Source organism: Salvelinus fontinalis, chromosome 4, assembly GCF_029448725.1.
Source record: "Salvelinus fontinalis isolate EN_2023a chromosome 4, ASM2944872v1, whole genome shotgun sequence".
Classification (NCBI taxonomy): Eukaryota; Metazoa; Chordata; class Actinopteri; order Salmoniformes; family Salmonidae; genus Salvelinus; species Salvelinus fontinalis.
Window position 1 is genome coordinate 66376948 of NC_074668.1, and position 19344 is coordinate 66396291.

The 19344-nt window shown below is 43.0% G+C and overlaps 1 protein-coding gene across 4 annotated transcripts in view; it reads right to left on the reverse strand.

Moving 5' to 3' along the window:
• The window catches only part of LOC129854244 (E3 ubiquitin-protein ligase NEDD4-like), a 54923-nt gene that overhangs the window by 17504 nt on the left and 18075 nt on the right, over positions 1 to 19344 (reverse strand). For 2 of the 4 annotated variants that reach the window (XM_055921056.1, XM_055921054.1), the window contains exons 6-10: positions 2501 to 2551; positions 1972 to 2033; positions 1481 to 1577; positions 731 to 894; positions 448 to 571 (exon numbers count right to left, since the gene is read on the reverse strand). In XM_055921056.1, the coding sequence (XP_055777031.1) occupies positions 448 to 571; positions 731 to 894; positions 1481 to 1577; positions 1972 to 2033; positions 2501 to 2551 (498 nt within the window). Of the gene's footprint in view, positions 1 to 447; positions 572 to 730; positions 895 to 1480; positions 1578 to 1971; positions 2034 to 2500; positions 2552 to 16861; positions 19254 to 19344 lie in introns of those variants that run through there. The other 2 variants (XM_055921055.1, XM_055921053.1) reach the window with 2 other exon arrangements.

The following is a 19344-nucleotide window of genomic DNA, read 5'->3' on the forward strand; positions in this document are numbered from 1 at the left end:
TTGTTCTGCCACGGAGTGACGTTATTACATAAAACTGACATGTGATATGATTTCAGTAGGGCAATCTTTTTTGGGGGGGGACTTCATGGAACACCCTGATCGTGAACTTGTTCTTGTTAAGGGCCACTCTGGACTATCCTGACATTTAGTCATTTGCTCAGTTAGCAGCCTCTAAAGAGAGGGGCTAGGACCAGAAAACATGGTCGTAAGATATGGTCCTTATAGGTTTGTGCCTATATATCTTAGGTAGGTCGTGTAGTTGGACCACACACCACGTACGGTTGTTTCATAATCGTACCAGAGACCGCAAAAGGATATAACAGAATCTCGTCTCCATTTCAATATCAAACTCAAGAGAATAACTGTAATTACATTTGAATTTAAAGTGACATTTAACTTTAAATGTGATTTTTCAATACATTAATTGAAATTTGACTTGACAATAACCTCCGTTGACTCTTGTTGTCTGTCGTTGGAGTCCTCTTGGTCGGAGATCTGCCTGCGGGCGGTGAAGGCGTGCTGTGCCTCCATGTGGATGTTTTGCCTCTGCTCTGCCTCTACCTGGCTGTCTCTACATAGGGAAACACACACACTCAACTTTTCATCTCTTGACCAACCAGGTGTTACTGTATTCCAACCAGGTGTTCCAATACTACCAATGCGTTAAAATAGCGCTAGATTAAGTTCAAGCTGTCAGAATAAAGACATGACAGGAGAACCCCAGACTTACTGTACTATGGGCCTGTGCCACTGTGTGGTCCTGGTTTCGTGGTTGACATAGTAGGTCCTGCCCAGGTTGTCCTGCCTCTCCTCCCAGCCAGGGGGCATTGCAGGCAACAGGTGGTTGTGCCTGGGACCGGACATGTCCTGGCCCTCTAAAAACTCCCAGCTAGGCTGCACAACAAAAACAACTGTTACACAACATGGCACATGCAGATGTCAACATTGCCCAAATCCTCTACATGTTTGTTCAAGTCAAACAATGTCTTGGCCACTACTCAGAAAATTCAGTGGCAAGCATAGGGACTCAAACTTTACTGAAGTTTGGCTTCAAATCATTCTAAGGAAGATGTCAGCATATTTATCAAAGGCCCTGGACCCATGGTGAGACAAATATAGATTGGCCTTTTGGACATGGTGTTCCTAGCCACTGCTTACATTAAGCATGTTCAAGAATGATGACTGGCTGGTTTTATCAATAACTACATCAGGATGGAGATGGCAGGCAATCAGCCATCTTGGCTTGACACTGGTAAAACGAGCCTGGTGTCTTTTCTCCTGGCTCTGAGCACCAATATGCTGTTACATGTATATACTGAAGCACGCCGGCTGAGCAACAGCCAAGGCACGTAGATTAGACACTGTATAATCAAAGGTGGAGGGGGGTGACGGCATTGGAATATTCAATATCAGGGGGTCAGAGGGCAGGAGGAGGACAAGAGGGCAGGAGGCAGGCTGGGTGGGTGGGTGGCGGTCTTACATCCATGTCTTCAGTCTGTTCTGCAGCATCCTCTGAGTTGTTTTTGGGTAGGTAGGTCATCTTCAGACGGAGATGACCTTTGACCCTGGATTTGTGACTGCATCAAAACAAAAAGTACACACTTAACAAAAAATATACATGGAAAACAGTGCACTTTCTAAATCACAGTAATGTGAGCCTCTTAGGTGTATCAAATATCAGATACACAATAAATGTAATTCCAACAATGTATTCTTGTGACTGACTCAAATATGAAATTGAGCTTTCTCCATGGTAAAATCAATATGTACTTTATGTAGCTATTTGATCTTAATTTATACACCTCGGGAAAGAAAGGCAAACTCACTGGAATGGAACTCAAGATATAATTCAAATTAATTTATGCAATGCGAGAGACAATGTGATAAAAATGTAAAGGAAAATGTCACAAAGTAAATCCATGTTAAACCAGGAAGGATAAGTGGCTTGAATAATCATGAAATAATGCCAACCTTCTCGGGTGAAGTAGAAAATCCTTGAATGTGTATGGCCTTTCAATGTTAGGATTTTCTGTCTGAAATAAAAAATAAATAAAAAGTATTTAAACAGTTGAAATGCTCTATAAAGATATTTGCTGTATAACATCTATGCATGCAGTAACTGTATATCAACAGTAAACAAGTCCTGTATAGACAGATGTAAGGTAGGTCTGCTGTAAATGCTATGAAAAGGAAGGCAAAAGTAACAAACATGGAGGACTGTAATTCCCTAACTATGGACAACGTTGTGGAAAGGACTCTGACATGAGGGTGTTTATGTTTACATGAGTGCGCCTATGACAGTTCATTGGTGAAGATAAGTAACTATGTAAAGTGTACAGATCTCCAACAAATTATATCTAAAGGAGAACATGGAACACCAAACAGCAGAGACCATCCTACTCCTTTAGACATGGGATTGGAAACATGTTGATTTAGGAGAATTGGTTTCCACATACATTATGCAAGCGCTAAATAAACAATTTCCTTGCACTTGGCTCACCGGTATCTGGTGTAATGGTACATCCACCTGCCCCAGAAAGTCATCACGTGTCTGTGGAAGGATATAAGAGATTGTAAACTACTGTCATGTACAGTAGTCATTCATGAGAGTCCATCAAAAAAGGGAGTGGTTACAATGTATCGGGCATGTTTGCGGACTCGCACGCACACACACAAATAAAGGTTAAATAAAAAAAATTAAGATAAAGGGCTTCATTGCCAAAATCACAAAGTATCCCTTTAATGCTGTGTATTCATATTCACACAATTTTACATACCGCAGGCTGTCCCAACACATAATTACATGAAATTGCATTCTAATAGTGTAAAAGGTTATTGTAAGAGGCTGACACTAAAATGTTGTATTTTACACCCATTTGAAGAGAAAAAAGGTTATTAATTTGTTTGATAAGATTGCAAATTTTCTCAGGGAACCCCCATTTCAATTTCAGGGGATCCCACCCCAAGGTTTGAAACCCCTGTATTAGACATGTGGATTGAATAATTCAGGGGTTAATCAGCCCACAGTATAGCTAGAGCATTAGACGTCTTAATATGTAGTTGTGGAGCAGTGTCCTTTCTAGAAAAGGTCATTCTGACTGAGCGTCGTCTCTAGAGACAGGCTCCAATGTGACCACTACTATAATGCAGTTACTGTAACATGTTCTTATGCAACATACATCACCCACCTCCCAACATCAACAACAACTGAAAACGCAGTGTTGTGCGGGTCGGCTTCATGACCAAATAAACACCCTCGGCACATCAAACTGCCCAGCAGTGGTATGGAGACGGTTCAATTGAACGGATATAAACTGTTCCCCTTCTCCTCTCATTCCTTCCCCATGCCTTTCCTTGGCAGTGAAGCCAAGACAAGCAGGCTATGGAGAGTCCAGGTTGAGGGACACAATGTACAGCCTGTGAATTTGCTATTCTGATCTCTGTGACATTCTCTCAGGTAGAGGTCGACCGATTATGATTTTTCAACGCCGATACCGATTATTGGAGGACCCAAAAAATCTGATACTGATTAATCGGCCGATTTAAAAAAAAAAAAGATTTGTAATAATGACAATTACAACAATACTGAATGAACACTTATTTTAACTTAATATAATACATCAATAAAATCAATTTAGCCTCAAATAAAATGAAACATGTTCAATTTGGTTTAAATAAGGCAAAAACAAAGTGTTGGAGAAGAAAGTAAAAGTGCAATATGTGCCATATAAAAAAGCTAACGTTTAAGTTCCTTGCTCAGAACATGAGAACATGAAAGCTGGTGGTTCCTTTTAACAGGAGCCTTCAATATTCCCAGGTAAGAAGTTTTAGGTTGTAGTTATTAGAGGGATTATAGGACTATTTCTTTCTATTTGATTTGTATTTCATGTACCTTTGACTATTGGATGTTCTTATAGGCACTTTAGTATTGCCAGTGTAACAGTATTGCTTCCGTCCCTCTCCTCTCCCCTACCTGGGCTCGAATCAGGGGAACAACTACTCCAAGTCTCAGAGCGAGTGATGTTTGAAACGCTATTAGCGCGCACCCTGCTAACTAGCTAGCCATTTCACATCGGTTACACCAGCCTAATCTCGGGAGTTGATAGGCTTTAAGTCATAAACAGCGCAATAGCTGCTGGCAAACGCACGAAAGTGCTGTTTGAATGAATGCTTATGAGCCTGCTGCTGTCTACCATCGCTCAGTCAGACTGCTCTATCAAATCATAGACTTAATTATAACATAATAACACACAGAAATACGAGCCTTATGTCATTAATATGGTCGAATCCAGAAACTATCATCTCGAAAACAAAAAGTTTATTCTTTCAGTGAAATACGGAACAGTTCCGTATTTTATCTAACAGGTGGCATCCATAAGTCTAAATATTGCTGTTACATTGTACAACCTTCAATGTTGTGTCATAATTATGTAGAATTCTGTCAAATTAATTATGGCCTTTGTTAGGAATAAATGGACTTCACACAGTTCGCAATGAGCCAGGCGGCCCAAACTGCTGCATAAACCCTGACTGCTTGCACGGAACGCAAGAGAAGTGACACAATTTTCCTAATTATAAGAAATTAAAGTTAGCAGGCAATATTAACTAAATATGCAGATTTAAAAATATATACTTGTGTATTGGTTTTAAAGAAAGGCATTGATGTTTATGGTTAGGTACATTGGTGCAACGACAGTGCTTTTTTCCGCAAATGCGCTTGTTAAATCATCACCGTTTGTCGAAGTAGGCGCATCGATTATATGCAACGCAGGACACGCTAGATAAACTAGTAATATCATCAACCATGTGTAGTTAACTAGTGATTATGTTAAGATTGATTGTTTTTTGCAAGTTAGCAACTTACCTTGGCTTCTTGCTGCCCTCGCGTAACAGGTAGTCAGCCTGCCACGCAGGCTCCTCGTGGAGTGCAATGTAAGGCAGGTGGTTAGAGCGTTGGACTAGTAACCGGAAGATTGCAAAAATGAATCTCCGAGCTGACAAGGTAAAAATCTGTCGTTCTGCCCCTGAACAAGGCAGTTAACCCACCGTTCCTAGGCCGTCATTGAAAATAAGAAAGTGTTCTTAACCGACTTGCCTAGTTAAATAAAAGGTGTAAAAAAAATATATATATATAAAAAAAAAAAATTAAATCGCCAAATCGGTGTCCAAAAACACCAATTACCGATAGGTATGAAAACTTGAAATCGGCACTAAATCGGCCATTCCGATTAATTGGTCGACCTCTAGTACATACCCCAACCAGAAGCCATGGATTACAGGCAACATCCACACTGAGTTAAAGGCTCTGGTCTGTCGTAACTGTCCGAGGTGGTTTCAACAGGCTCTTCCGTTGCGACGTCGCCGGATGCCCATCTGTTAGCTCCTGCCCGCTGGCTGTCTGAATCGCCGTGTCTCCTGCTTGCCTAGCGTAGCAGCGACTACGGACTTGGCTCCATGACTCATCGAGTGCTACTCATTGGACCCTATGATCACTCGGCTACACATGCCTCTCCCTAATGTCAATATGCCTCGTCTATTGCGGTTTTGGTTAGTAATTGTCTGATTTCACTGTAGAGCCCCTAGCCCTGCCGAAAATGCCTTAGATAGCCCTTTTGTTCCACCTCCCACACATGTGGTGACCTAACCTGGTTTAACTGGTGCCTCTAGAGACAAAACCTGTCTCTTCGTCAGTCAATGCCTTTAGTTTACCTCCACTGCACTCACATCCTACCATACCCTTGTCTGTACATTATACCTTTAATCTATTCTTCCGCACTCAGAAATCAGCTCCCTTTACTCTCTGTTCCGAACGCACTAGACAACCAGTTCTTATAGCCTTTAGCCATACCCTTATCCTACTCCTCCTCTCTTCCTCTGGTGATGTAGAGGTTAACCCAGGCTCTGCAGCCCCCAGCACCACTCCCATTCCCCAGACACTCTCATTTGTTGACTTCTGTAACCGGAAAAGCCTTGATTTCATGCATGTTAACATCAGAAGCCTCCATATATGAATTGATTGCCCCCATCCATCTTCAGAGTTCGTACTGTTAGGTGACCTAAACTGGGATATGCTTAACACCCCAGCCGTCCTACAATATAAGCTAGATGCCCTCAATCTCACACAAATTATTATGGAACCTACCAGGTACAACCCTAAATCCGTAACCATGGGACGCATGCATTTCCTGCGTGCGTGATGGGTCCGCGGTCAAACAACCACCCCTCATCACTGTCAAACGCTCCCTAAAACACTTCTACGAGCAGGCCTTTCTAATCGACCTGGCCCGGGTATCCTGGAAGGATATTGACCTCATCCCGTAAGTAGAGGATGCCTGGTTGCTCTTTAAGTGCTTTCCTCGCCATATTAAATAAGCATGCCCCATTCAAAAAAATGTAGAACTAAGAACAGATATAGCCCTTGGTTCACCCCAGACTTAACTGCCCTTGATTAGCACAAAAACATCCTGTGGTGTCCTGCATTAACATCGAATAGCCCCAGCGATATGTAACTTTTCAGGGAAGTCAGGAACCAATATACTCAGTCAGTTAGGAAGGCTAAGGCTAGCTTTTCAAACAGAAATTTGCATCCTGTAGTACTAATTCCCAAAAGTTTTGGGACACTAAAGTCCATGGAGGATAAAAGCACCTCCTCCTAGCTGCCCACGGCACTGAGGCTAGGAAACTCTGTCACCACCGATAAAGCTACATAATCAATCATTTCAATAAGCATTTTTCTACAGCTGGCCATGCTTTCCACCTGGCTACCCCTACTCCGGCCAACAGCTCAGTACCCACTGCAGCAACTTGCCCACGCACTTCAGCCACGCTAAAGGTCGAAAATTATATCATAACCGCCATCCATGAAAGACAGTACTGTGCAGCCGTATTCATCGACCTGGCCAAGGCTTTCGACTCTGTCAATCACCGCATTCTTATCGGCAGACTCAATAACCTTGGCTTCTCAAATGACTGCCTCGCCTGGTTCACCAACTACTTCTCAGACAGAGTTCAGTGTGAAATCGGAGGGCCTGTTGTCCGGATCTCTGGCAGTCTCTATGGGGGTGCCACAGGGTTCAATTCTTGGGCCGACTCTCTTCTCTGTATACATCAATGATGTTGCTCTTTCTGCTGGCGATTCTCTGATCCACCTCTAAGCAAAAGACACCATTCTGTATACATCTGGCCCTTCCTTGGACACTGTTAACAAACCTCCAAACAAGCTTCAATGCCATACAACACTCCATCCGTGGCCTCCAAAAATGCTAGCAAAACTAAGTTCATGCTCTTCAACCGATTGTTGCCCGAACCCGCACGTCCGACTAGCATCACTACTCTGGACGGTTCTGACTTAGAATATGTGGACAACGACAAACAAAGTCTCCTTCACTCATGCTGCATAACATACCCTTGTAAAACTGACTATCCTACCGATCCTTGACTTTGGCAATGTCATTTACAAAACAGCCTCCAACACTACTCAGCAAACTGGATGTAGTCTATCACAGTTCCATCCATTTTGCCACCAAAGCCCCATATACTACCCACCACTGCGACCTGTATGCTCTCCACCACTGCGACCTGTATGCTCTCGTTGGCTTGACCTCACTACATATTCGTCGCCAAACCCACTGGCTCCAGGTCATCTATAAGTATTTGCTAGGGTAAGACCCGCCTTATCTCAGCTCACTGGTCACCATAGCAACACCCACCCGTAGCACACACTCCAGCAGGAATATTACACTGATCATCCCCAAAGCCAACACTTCCTTTGGCCGCCTTTCCTTCCAGGTCTCTGCTGCCAATGACTGGAACCCCCTCTCTAACTTTAAACATCAGCTGTCAGTGCAGCTTACCGATCACCGTACCTGTACACACCAATCTGTAAATAGCACACCCAACTACCTCAACCCCATATTGTTATTTATCCTCTTGCTCTTTTGCACCCCAGTATCTCTACTTGCACATCATCATCTGCACATATTTCACTCCAGTGTTAATGCTAAATTGTAATTATTTCACCTCTATGGCCTATTTATTGCCTTACCTCCCTACTCTTCTACATTTGCACACACCGGACATAGATTTTTCTATTGTGTTATTGACTGTACGTATGTTTATGTGTAACTGTTGTTTTTGTCGCACTGCTTTTCTTTATCTTGGCCAACTCGCAGTTGTAAATGAGAACTTGTTCTCAACTGGCCTACATGGTTAAAGGTGATTTTTATATATATTTTTAAATAAAACAAGAGCATTAGTGAGGTCGGGCACTGATGTTGGGAAATTAAGCCTGGCTCAAAGTCGGCGTTCCAATTCATCCCAAAGGTGTTCGATGGGATTGAGGTCAGGGCTCTGTGCATGCCAGTCAAGTTCTTCCACACTGATCGACAAACAATTTGTGTATGGACTTTGCTTTGTGCATGGGGGCATTGTCATGCTGAAACAGGAAAGGGCCTTCTCCAAACTGTTGCCACAAAGTTGGAAGTACAGAATAATCTAGAACGTTATTGTATGCTGTAGGGTTAAGATCTCCCTTCACTGGAACTAAGGGGCCTAGGCCGAACCATAAAAAACAGCTCCAGAACATTATTCCTCCTCCACCAAACTTTACAGCTAGGACTATGCATACGGGCAGGTAGCGTTCTCCTGGCATCCCCCAAATCCGTCGGACTGCCAGACAGTGAAGTGTGATTCATCACACCAGAGAACGCATTTCCACTGCTCCAGAGTTCAATGGCGGTGAGCTTGACACTATTTCAGTCGACACTTGGCATTGCTCATGGTGATCTTAGGCTTGTCTCCGGCTGCTCGGCCATGGAAACCCATTTCATGAAGCTCTCGACGAACAGTTCTTGTGCTGACGTTGCTTCCAAAGGCAGTTTGGAACTCGGTAGTGAGTGTTGCAACAGAGGACAGACAATTTTTCCGCGCAATGCGCTTCAGCATTCACGTTCTATGAGCTTGTGTGGCCTACCACTTCGCGGCTGAGCCATTGTTGCTCCTAGATGTTTCCACTTCACAATAACAGCACTTACAATTGACTGGGGCAGCTCTAGCAGGGCAGAAACTTGATGTCCTGACTTGTTGGAAAGGTGGCATCCTATGACGGTGCCACGTTGAAAGTCACTGAGCTCTTCAGTAAGGCCATATACTTCCAATGTTTGTCTGTGGAGATTGCATGGCCGTGTGCCCGATTTTATACACCTGTCAGTAATGGCTGTGGCTGAAATAGCCGAATCCAGTCATTTGAAGGTGTGTACATATCGTGTATTTCTGACTAGGTCATCGCAATGATAATGTTATTTTCTCAAGTTTGCAAATCTTTACGAAGTCATCCTCATTATTTCTATTTCCAAATATTGGATATTCGGCATTGTGATTGTATTCAAAAAGCCACCAGACAAAAAGGCAGGCAAAAGAAGGCCAACTTCAAGGTTTTGTTGTTGGAATAACACAATTTTTAAAAACGGTTTCCATCTGGTGAAATAAGTCTGGATTTTAAAATGGGTAATTTTCAAACTGTCAAGTATGAGCTCGGATTTCTTCAATCAAAAATATAAAACATGAACGTTTGTTATTGCTATTACCGAGCTAGGTTCAAATACACTCCAATTGACCAGTCATTAAAATTTCTCAGCATTTAATGGTATACATAAAGGATAAAACAATTATAACTGAGGAGATGAAACAAAGTTCATATTTCCTCCTGTTGAAGGAAATAATTTTGTTAGGGGATTTCAATACTGATGTCTGCAAAAAGAATAGCCCAACCCACAATGTATTTATGCACTTTTATAGATTACTTGCTCTGACCCAAATGATAAAAGATCCCACCGGGATATGTGAAACAGAGCAAAGTACGATTGACTTAATATTGGTGTCTGATAAATCTAAAATATCGCAGAGTAGAGTAATAGTATATGACCTCAGTGATCATTTTATTACATTTTGCACAAGTGGGATTTTTATGGATATATTTAAGTGTCACAAAACCGTTAGAATCAGAGGACTCAAAATACTGTGTTGAAAAGTTTAGGGAGGAAGTGGGTAAAATTGACTGGTCACCTATGCAAGATAGTGTAGGGATAGACAGTGCCTGGGAAGTCTTTAAAATGTAGATTCCTTGATGTGGTGAATGTGATGGCTCCCATTAGACGGGTCAGGGTAAAGCAGAGATCTAGGCCTTGGTTTAATCATGCAATTCTAGAATCTATCCAAGCAAGGAATAAGGACTTCAAAAAATGTAAGAACTCTCAAGAGCAGCATGATTTTGTCCTATATAAACGTCACAGAAATGAAGCACAGAGCAGGATGGATAAAGCTAAGAGGGGTTACTTTGCTGAGAAAATAATTGAGAACAAAAATTACCCTAAAAAGCTTTGGAAATCATTTAAGGAACTAGGCTGTATTAGTACTACCAAAAACAAACTAAAACAGTATTGGACTGAACATCAAGTGGGAGATGGTATATGAAAAAGCAAAGGTTGACAATGAATTCAACTATTTATTTTTTTTACTTCTGTTGCAGCAAGCTGGTTAGCAAGCTGCCCACCAGTTCTGGTTTGTATGGAAGCAACCAAGTCAAGAAGTATTATGTAGAGTTAGGGGTTCAGCCTAACTCTTTTTCTTTTGCAAAGGTAGAAACAGCCAAAATAGTCAGTATGCTGGCAAAGCTTAAATGCTCCAAAGCCACAGGCCTGGATAATATTCCTGCAAGGTCTCTGCTGAGCAAATTGGCCCTTGTACTACGCATATCGTTAATCTCTCATATGAACAAGGTACCTTTCCCAGGGACATGAAACAAGCTAAAGTTATACCTCTATATAAGAAGGGGATAAAATCTGACCCTGGGAATTATAGGCCTGCATCTATCTTCCGTAACATCAAAGATCCTGGAGAGAGTTGTACATGAGCAAATGTATGAATATGTCAACAAACAGGGTCTAATGTATGATTTTCAGTCAGTTTTTGGAAAAACATACTCTACTGATTCATGTCTACTTTACTTGACTGACTTCATCAGGAAAGAGCTTGATGGGGGAAATCTGTGTGGAATGGTACTGCTTGACCTACAGAAGGCCTTTGATACAGTTAACCACTGTCTCCTAATCTCCAAACTGGAGGCACTGGGGTTAAGCAGTTTCCCTCTAGGCTGGGTAAAGTCCTATTTATCAGGAAGGGAGCAAGTAGTAGAGGTTAATGGTTCACTGTCTCAGGCAAAACCAATGATTTGTGGCGTTCCGCAGTGGAGCGTGCTTGGGCCTCTGCTGTTTTTATTGTATATTAATGATATGAAAGATGCTTGTTTTTGCAGTCTTTTTCTTTATGCGGATGACTCTACACTTCTTGTGTCTCACAAAAGTAAAACTATGTTGGAGACCATTCTTAGCACAGAGCTTTCTAACATTAACAAATGGCTTGGAGATAATAAGCTCTCTCTGCACTTGGGGAAAACTGAAGCAATTATTTTTGGATCCAGACCTAAATTGTGTAGGTCGTCTGAAATCAGAGTGGAGTTAGAGGTTTTAGTAGTCAGCACCTCACCCCCTGTTAGCTACTTGGGATGTATCCTTGATGGAAGCTTGGGAGGTGTGAGCATGGCCAATAAAGTGCTAGGGAAGGTTAACACCAGGACTAAGTTTTTGGCTAGAAAGTCCAAGCTGCTTGATAAGGACTCCATGAAAGTGCTAGCTACTGCCCTCATTCAATGCCATTTTGACTATGCTAGTACTTCCTGGTTTGGGGGCTTATCTAAACTTATGAAGGGGAAGCTCCAGATAGCCCAGAATAAGCTGATCAGGGTAGTATTGAAGGTGAGACCACGTACTCACATAGACAGGAGCTGCTTTCAGGAACTAAACTGGCTGCCTGTTGAGGCTAGGGTGTCCCAGATTAGACTAGGTTTGGTTTACAGGAGTATTTATGGTCCTGCGCCCAGATATCTAAGTGATTACTTTCCTCGTGTTAGGGATGTACACAATCACAGCACCAGATCAGGTGTTGCTGATGTGTGCTTATACAGGTTCAGGAGTAATGCTGGGAAAGGTACTTTCTTGTATACTGGAGCCTCAGAATGGAATGAGTTGTCTCTGCCCATAAAAACAACATCCTCTCTGGGCAGCTTTAAAAATAAAGTAAAAATATGTTTGATGTCTTCTTAGCCCATATGAATAACATTTATGATGTAACTGGAATGATGAGATAGATTGTTGTTCTTTTTTGTTTTTGTTTTATTATTTCACTGCCATACTGTGCATGGCTTTTTCAGGTTTTATGTGTGCTTGTTTTTTTTTTATGGTCAGATTAATAAACTAAACTAAAACATTTAGTCCACTTCAAAAGGTATAGTGTTTCTAAATGTATATTCCTTGTCTGACTCAATGTCTGAACTGGTTTTCAAAAACAAATGTACGGAAGGCCTCTACACAAACAGAGCAGTAAACAGTCCATCCAAAATGTGAAAGTACTAGACTATATTACTCATAATCTTCCTCTTCCATGCCCTGGTTCTCTCAGGAAAACACATCAAATGTTGAAAATTAAGGTCAAACCACAAAGTAGAGGAATTCTCTCTCTCGGTCTCTGGAGCCCCGGTGTGGTGGATATATTATCTTGTCATAAAGAATGTCCTTTAAAAAAAGAAAAGTTCAATAATGAAAATAGAAAACAATGAAAAAGCTGTGTAGAATTCTGAATAAGTGCAGCTCCTACTGAACAGACCTTTCCCATTATAGGGTAGAGAAAGGCCAGAGTGATTTGTTTTGATGAGGTTTATCAGATAAAACATCCACTTACCTGTATGTATAAAAAATAATTATAAGTTAAAGAATGCTTTGCAATTAGCCTCTGTTTTTAAGCCTCAGTTGTGATGGTAATGTAAGGGAAAGGATGCCTTGGCCAAGTGTTTCAACTGCAAGGAGTTAGTTAATGGTCTGTGCAGGAGAAGAGGACAATTTTCTGCTCCATGGAGAGAGTCTGCCTGCCAACAAACCACCTCAGAGAGGGACAAAGCTGGGTCTGCATGTGGGGTCCTCTGGTCTGGATGCAACTGCTCTGCAGCCACTCTGCCACAAAACAAAGCCCCTTCCTGTAGCAGCTTCCAAAACCACAGCTTGCAGAAAAACTGGGTCAGCCAGGCATACTGTACTGCTCAAACGTCCATACACCTATCCATGGACATTAAGTGTGCCTCTCAACATGGAAAACAAGACGAATCACATAATCCTTTCTAATCTTAAAAACAGTTCCCATATGCTCTACTCACTTTGTATTTATTCTCTCTACTGAAGCTAAATCTATCAAGACAAGAGGTCTTATACACATTTGTATTTTTTGCCTCAGATCTCGATTAGATCACAGGCCAGATAAAAAAAGGTAAGAGTTCAGGGGGAACAAATTACACAATTTTGATAGTAAACCTTATGACCTTGATAGTGATCTAAGGCAATTTAGAAAAAAATGTTCTGGTGCATCAAAAAAAGAACACAAAAATGTACATGCGGTCAATGTTCCCTCTAATCTGCACCCCCAGAACTGCCAAGCAGAAGAAATATCAGCCTGCGCAGAGAAGCGTGAGATTGAACTTCACTCAACTTTCTAGAGTTCTCCCCATTATTTAACAATATCAACATTTCCCTTTACTGTGGGAATTGTGATCGAATCAATGCAATAGCCACTTTCAATGCAACATAACGAAACAAAAATAATTTGTATGCGAAATTTAACTATGCAAGAGATTTTGTTGGCAGAGCACATCGGAGTAGGATTTCTATTGCATTGACAGGACTAAGGCCTGCACTCTACACAGACCGGTGCGCCATAACCAATCAGATCTGCAGTATACCTATATGCAAATCGACCATTGCCATATATGGATTTGTGCCATTCACTTTGAACTGGACTGTTACAGCATGAACGATTATGAGATCAAAGCGAGCCACGTGTGTACATTTGTTCATATTCTTTGCTAGTTAGTGATTTATTAGCCCAGTTATAGCTAATTTGTAGTCAGAAATTTGGGAATGATTGCTTCCTACAAGAGCATAAAATGTGAACATTTATAGCCATCTTTGAAAAGCGAGTCAGGTAAAGAGCTTTTTTTATGTCTTAAAGGGCCAGCGTTGTATTTTGAGACAGGCTTTAATAAGCAGCCAATAGGCAGAGGGTAGCATAATGTGTCTGAATCTCTGTAATAATGGTTTGGGAATAATAATACATTTTACTTTGTAAAGTGGTTTCTTGCATCAAAAGAATGTTCAGTCACCACCTCATCTGAAGGACAAGTGGATAAAAAGGTTAATGTCAAGCCCTGCATGTTTTTTTCAAAAGTCTCATGGAATGTAGGCCTTCTGTAGGCTGAATGATAGAACCACTGTTTCCATGTTAAAATGTTATCTGATGCATTTTCTCCATAGTTTATTTTATGGTAGCCCTAGATTATGATCAAATAGTCACAGTAGCCTACCTGGTCACTGTTAAAACAGTAAATTAAAGGGGGTACAACCTCAGTGTTCACAACGGAAGTTGCAGAGAATTTTCACAACGTTGAAGTTTCTGCTCATCAGACCTGAAATTTGCTCAGTGCCGCAAAAATTAGAGGGAACAACACATGCGGTCACCTGCTATTCATTTTCGGTAGAGTCCGATTACTGTAGTTAACCAGCTTGGGATGCATATATGGGATGCATATAACGAGCATGACCTTTGAACTCTGTTGAAATTCACTACCTGGGGACTGATCGCATGATTAGGGAGATTCAATGTTTACATTATGAGACGGTCATTCATCTCCTTTCCTTCATTCTTGTGCTTGGTGTCTTGTTTATCATCTGTGTTTGGCCACAACACTGAGCTGATTGTGATTCTGGGCTGCTACTCTTTAAACAGCCAAATAGGGATTAAGGTATATCAACTGACCAGGAGAAATGGTCACTTATCAGGCTCAGTGAGGTATCAGGGCTCAGATCAAGATGGTGCTTAGCCTTGTCAATATCCAAAAGGCATATGGTCAGCTCACGAGAAATGGGCAAGGGACACAGAGGCAGAGGGAAGAAGAGAGTGGGAAAGACAGAACGAGAGGGACAAAGTAAAGGAGGAGGAGATGTAGCCACAGTGGAGGCCATGAGGGCTCGCCTCTGATTCCAACAACAAAGCTCTCTCTGCGTGGCTAAACCACACTGGCACAATTCTGGCAGCACGCTTTTGTCTTCCTTCTCTTCACGCTCCACTGACAGGCTACACATACACCAGCGTTTTGAGTATCTAGTTTTCCCTACATCAGAGATAACTCTTACTTTGAGACAAAATACAGGAACACATGGCATCAGTCAGCCCTCCTTAAATGGCACAAGCCATTGCCAGGCAACAGTATCGATTGGAGCTAATTAAAGTTGAATATACCAGTCAAAAATGTCAACAAAAGTGTCCTGTGGAATAAATGTAATAAACATGTCTTGCAACTGTTGTTCAGATTATGTTTCCAGAGGAGCTTCTCTAAGAGGCTATCACTGGATTAAAATAAGTCATAAAAACAAGAGCACCGATGCTTATGACCTGCTGGACTTAAGCAAGAGGTATGGAGCGGAGGGGATCTCATGTCCTAAATGAGATTATATAAGAGTTCAGCTGTTATAAAAGGTTACAGCTCTGGCTAATTGCTGGTGCAGGTCTTACTTGACAAGCTGCTAAATGCAAAGAGGGAGATGGAGCGAGGGAGCATGAGTGATAAAGAGGGGGAGGACTGACACATGATGCTTTACAAACACGGTCTAGCAGGGGGACCCGCGAGGAAGGGAACACACCATCCTTTTACTGTAAAAGGCTCCGTCGCCAAACACCCACTACCTACATAACATGATCCCCAGGCCTGCGGATGGCTGGCATAACTGAGCGCTACTCTAGTATCACGTTGTTCAATTTGAATTCATAGGGCTGGCCAGTGCAACAGCGGGACAGACTATCTGGAGTCGGGGGGAATATTTCAGAGGAGCTTTATTTATAGCGGGGGGGGGGGCTGATTTTCTCACAACTAAATTTAGCCAGGGGTAAATACTTAAACTGATTACTCAAAGCGTTAATAGAATAATAAAAACGGAGAACCCCTCTTAACCAAAGCACGTGTGTACACAAACCCTCACAAGGCCGCCGCAGACAAGTATCGCATGAGGGAGGCTTTCTTTTCTTTCTCCTTTAGCATTATGCTGGGTTCAAGTATGTTAATGGTTTACTGTTATACAACTGAATACCTTTGAAATTTTGTCCACATTGGGCTTGTTAACCGCACGACTTAGCTGTAGCCCGCTTCTCAGTTACTAACTTAGCTTCTGCTTGCTCGCAGGGAGCCCAAAGGTTGAGTAAACAGAGCAACATGTTGGGTACAGACTACATACGGCATCAGAAATTAAGAGAGGTAGCATTGCGAAATTAAGGCGGTAGCATTATCAAATGGACATCACTGAAAGTTACACACAAACTCTCAGCCATCTCTCTTAGAGAGTAAGTTTAGTGCTTTACTAAACAGCACAATATATTTCAAATGGAATCTAATGGAGCATTTCAGATATCCCATCTTATGGGTGACGTAACAAGTACAACATAAACATAACAAGTACAACATAAATACCCCACTTTGTGGTGTTCACTATCTTTGTACCGTTCACTAGGTTAGAAGTGAACGGTACGAATACAGACCAACAACGAGCCAATACACTATCACACTACACAGCTGAAAACATCAATTCCATAAGTTAACCAATAAATGGACCACCCGTTCTACTACATTTTGCCAAAGCATAGGCCTAATTTCTTTATTCTCAGCCTTGCTAAGCTCCTATCCTACCTCACCCAGTGAAGGAAAAAAACTCACCATGGTCTTTCTTGCAGGGCTCTTTTGCATGTGATCCCCTTTGTGGTTAGTGTTTACGTCAATGACAGGGCTAGAGACCCTTGCCCCAGAGCCGTGGGACACATGGATGTGCACATATGGAGAGTTAGCTAGTTTTTGGTTGGAAACGTGACATGAAATACCAGTATTATGGTAGGGGACTTCCAGAGAAAAGCTCCTTTGTAAGGCGTGATGACAATGGTTTTGCTCAGGCATTTCCTGTCCATTTCCATTGTCTGCGCGACCGGCACTTTGGCTCCTCTCTGAAAGTTTAGCTGAGGGGAGCAAGCAAGCCGAGGTGCTGTGAAACAGCTTAATGTGGCGAGGGCCACATTCACGCTCCGACTGAGGGGCCTGGTTTGGAGATTCAGGACATTCAACATTGACTGTTGTTCTGTTTGTAGATGCCTTCCCAGACATTAGTCGCTGATGTGCAAAGTGCAGTAGCACACTGGAGTGTCGGTCTAAATTTTCAGAGCGGTCAGTCTTCTCACACTCCTCCATTTTGTCTTTAGGTTTATCCAGAAGCGGAACGTTAAAATGCACCATGGGCCTGGCGTCTCTGAACTCCACTGACGGAAAGCTATTCTTAGAGAGTCGCAGGCCGTTCATTGCCGTGGCGATGGACGCTTTCGAGGTACCCGTCTCGTCCTCCTGCAGGGGCTCACTGGGGGACAACTGGAGCTGGTGAGAAGTCTGGTAGAAGCCTCTGACTGGAGGCAGGGCGGGTAGAGCCACAGGGCTGACCGGGGAGGCTGGTGGTGTATTACAGGGGCTCCGTGGAAATATAACCAGGGAGGAGCAGCGTCTCAGGGGGACCCTGGTTTTCCTACGGGGCAGACTCCTCTCCTGGGCTGCCCTACGCTGATCTGGGAGCTCTGGCTCAAAGATGCTGCTGCTGCTGCTGCAGTAGCCTGCGTCACTGGCCGTGCTGCTTCTACAGGAGCCCCCATCTGAGCCACTGCCCGCTCCCACCTCGCCGACCCCTGGCTCCCCGCCCTCAGTGCTGTTCTCCAGCTCTCCATTCAGCTTGCCATGGGGCTGCAGGGAGATCTGCAGAGTACTCTTCTTGCTGACGGTGCCGGTGTTCACCTTGGGTATAAATACGGATGAGTAGCGCTGTAAATTACCGTACTCCGGTGACAGGGGAGGCAAAGCCAAGGCTAGCTGCCCTGGAATCACCTTCATGTGGACAGAGCTGTGTGCTAGGCTCTCTGCGGGGCTGCGGGTTGACACACAGAGACCGCTCTCCTCACCATGGCTGCTCAGGCTCTCTGATAGAGGATCCGTATTGCTTCTCCTCGACGCAAAGTGCAAGCGGAGCCGACGTGCCATTCGTCTAACGCTCTAATCCCTGGGAGCCAGTAGTGAGTATGGCATGGCAAGAGACCTGCTGGGGAGGAAAAACTAACAGCGGCAAGGCAACTTCTCCAAGTCCCGTTCTGCTCTGTGATTACAATCATTAGCGTCTGCACATAACCAAAATAGCTCTGGTGACAACCTACATTCCTCTCAGGGCTGCTCTGTAAGGCTAGCAGTCAGGGGAGGTCAGGTGCTCTTCTGTGGAGCCACGACCCAAACGCACAAGCCCCTCAGACTGAAGTAACCCCAGTGGTCCGCCTCTTTAAGGAGCTGAACTCAACCCAGTCACTGAGAGCTGCACCAAGGCTTTAAAGGGCAGAACTCCCATTCCAGCCAAACCTCAGCCTTGTCGCAACTGTGCCTTCTGAAATATAGACAGACCGTGTCCGACATCCCCCTGCCTCTTCCAAAAGCCCCAGTCCTCCTGGTCACCTCACTAGAAACAAGAACACAGGAGTCTCTTTGGCATGGAGAACTGTTAATTTCTGTTTCAGGCCACTCACTCAAGACTCTGGCGCTACTGGCTCCCAGCAGCAGCTATGCTTCTAATGTTTCTCCTGCGCTGTGCCCCCACACATATTTTTACCCACTGGTATTGAATTACAGGAAATCAAGAGGAATGAGTTTCAGCAAAATTCTATATGAAACTGAGGAATGGGTGTCCTAATACACACACACTTTTTTTGTATTACTATTTTGACAGATGAGCCCTGAAGATACAGAAATATACATATGTATACAAAAAAAGCAAAAGTCAGCAATCTCAAACTGAATGCTTGAGTCCCTCGGCATACTTCGAAGTACGGATAAAGACATGAAAGCTTCAGCTGATTGCACTGTACAAAAATGAAGAATTGAAAAAGAACAAAGGGCTGGAAAATGTAATAAAGAATTATCTACAAACTAGGGATGGAAAACATGTCACTTTCCATTAAAACGATAACAGAAATTCATAAAGTTCGACTCTTCCTAACTTTCCCCAGGCCTTTATAGCCTACCGTCTACAAAACAAAAATATGTTTTGTGGTAACTGCACTGTGATTTGAATTTTGTGGGGGGGGGGGGGACTAAAACAAATTGTTTATCGGTTAGATCCCAGCTTC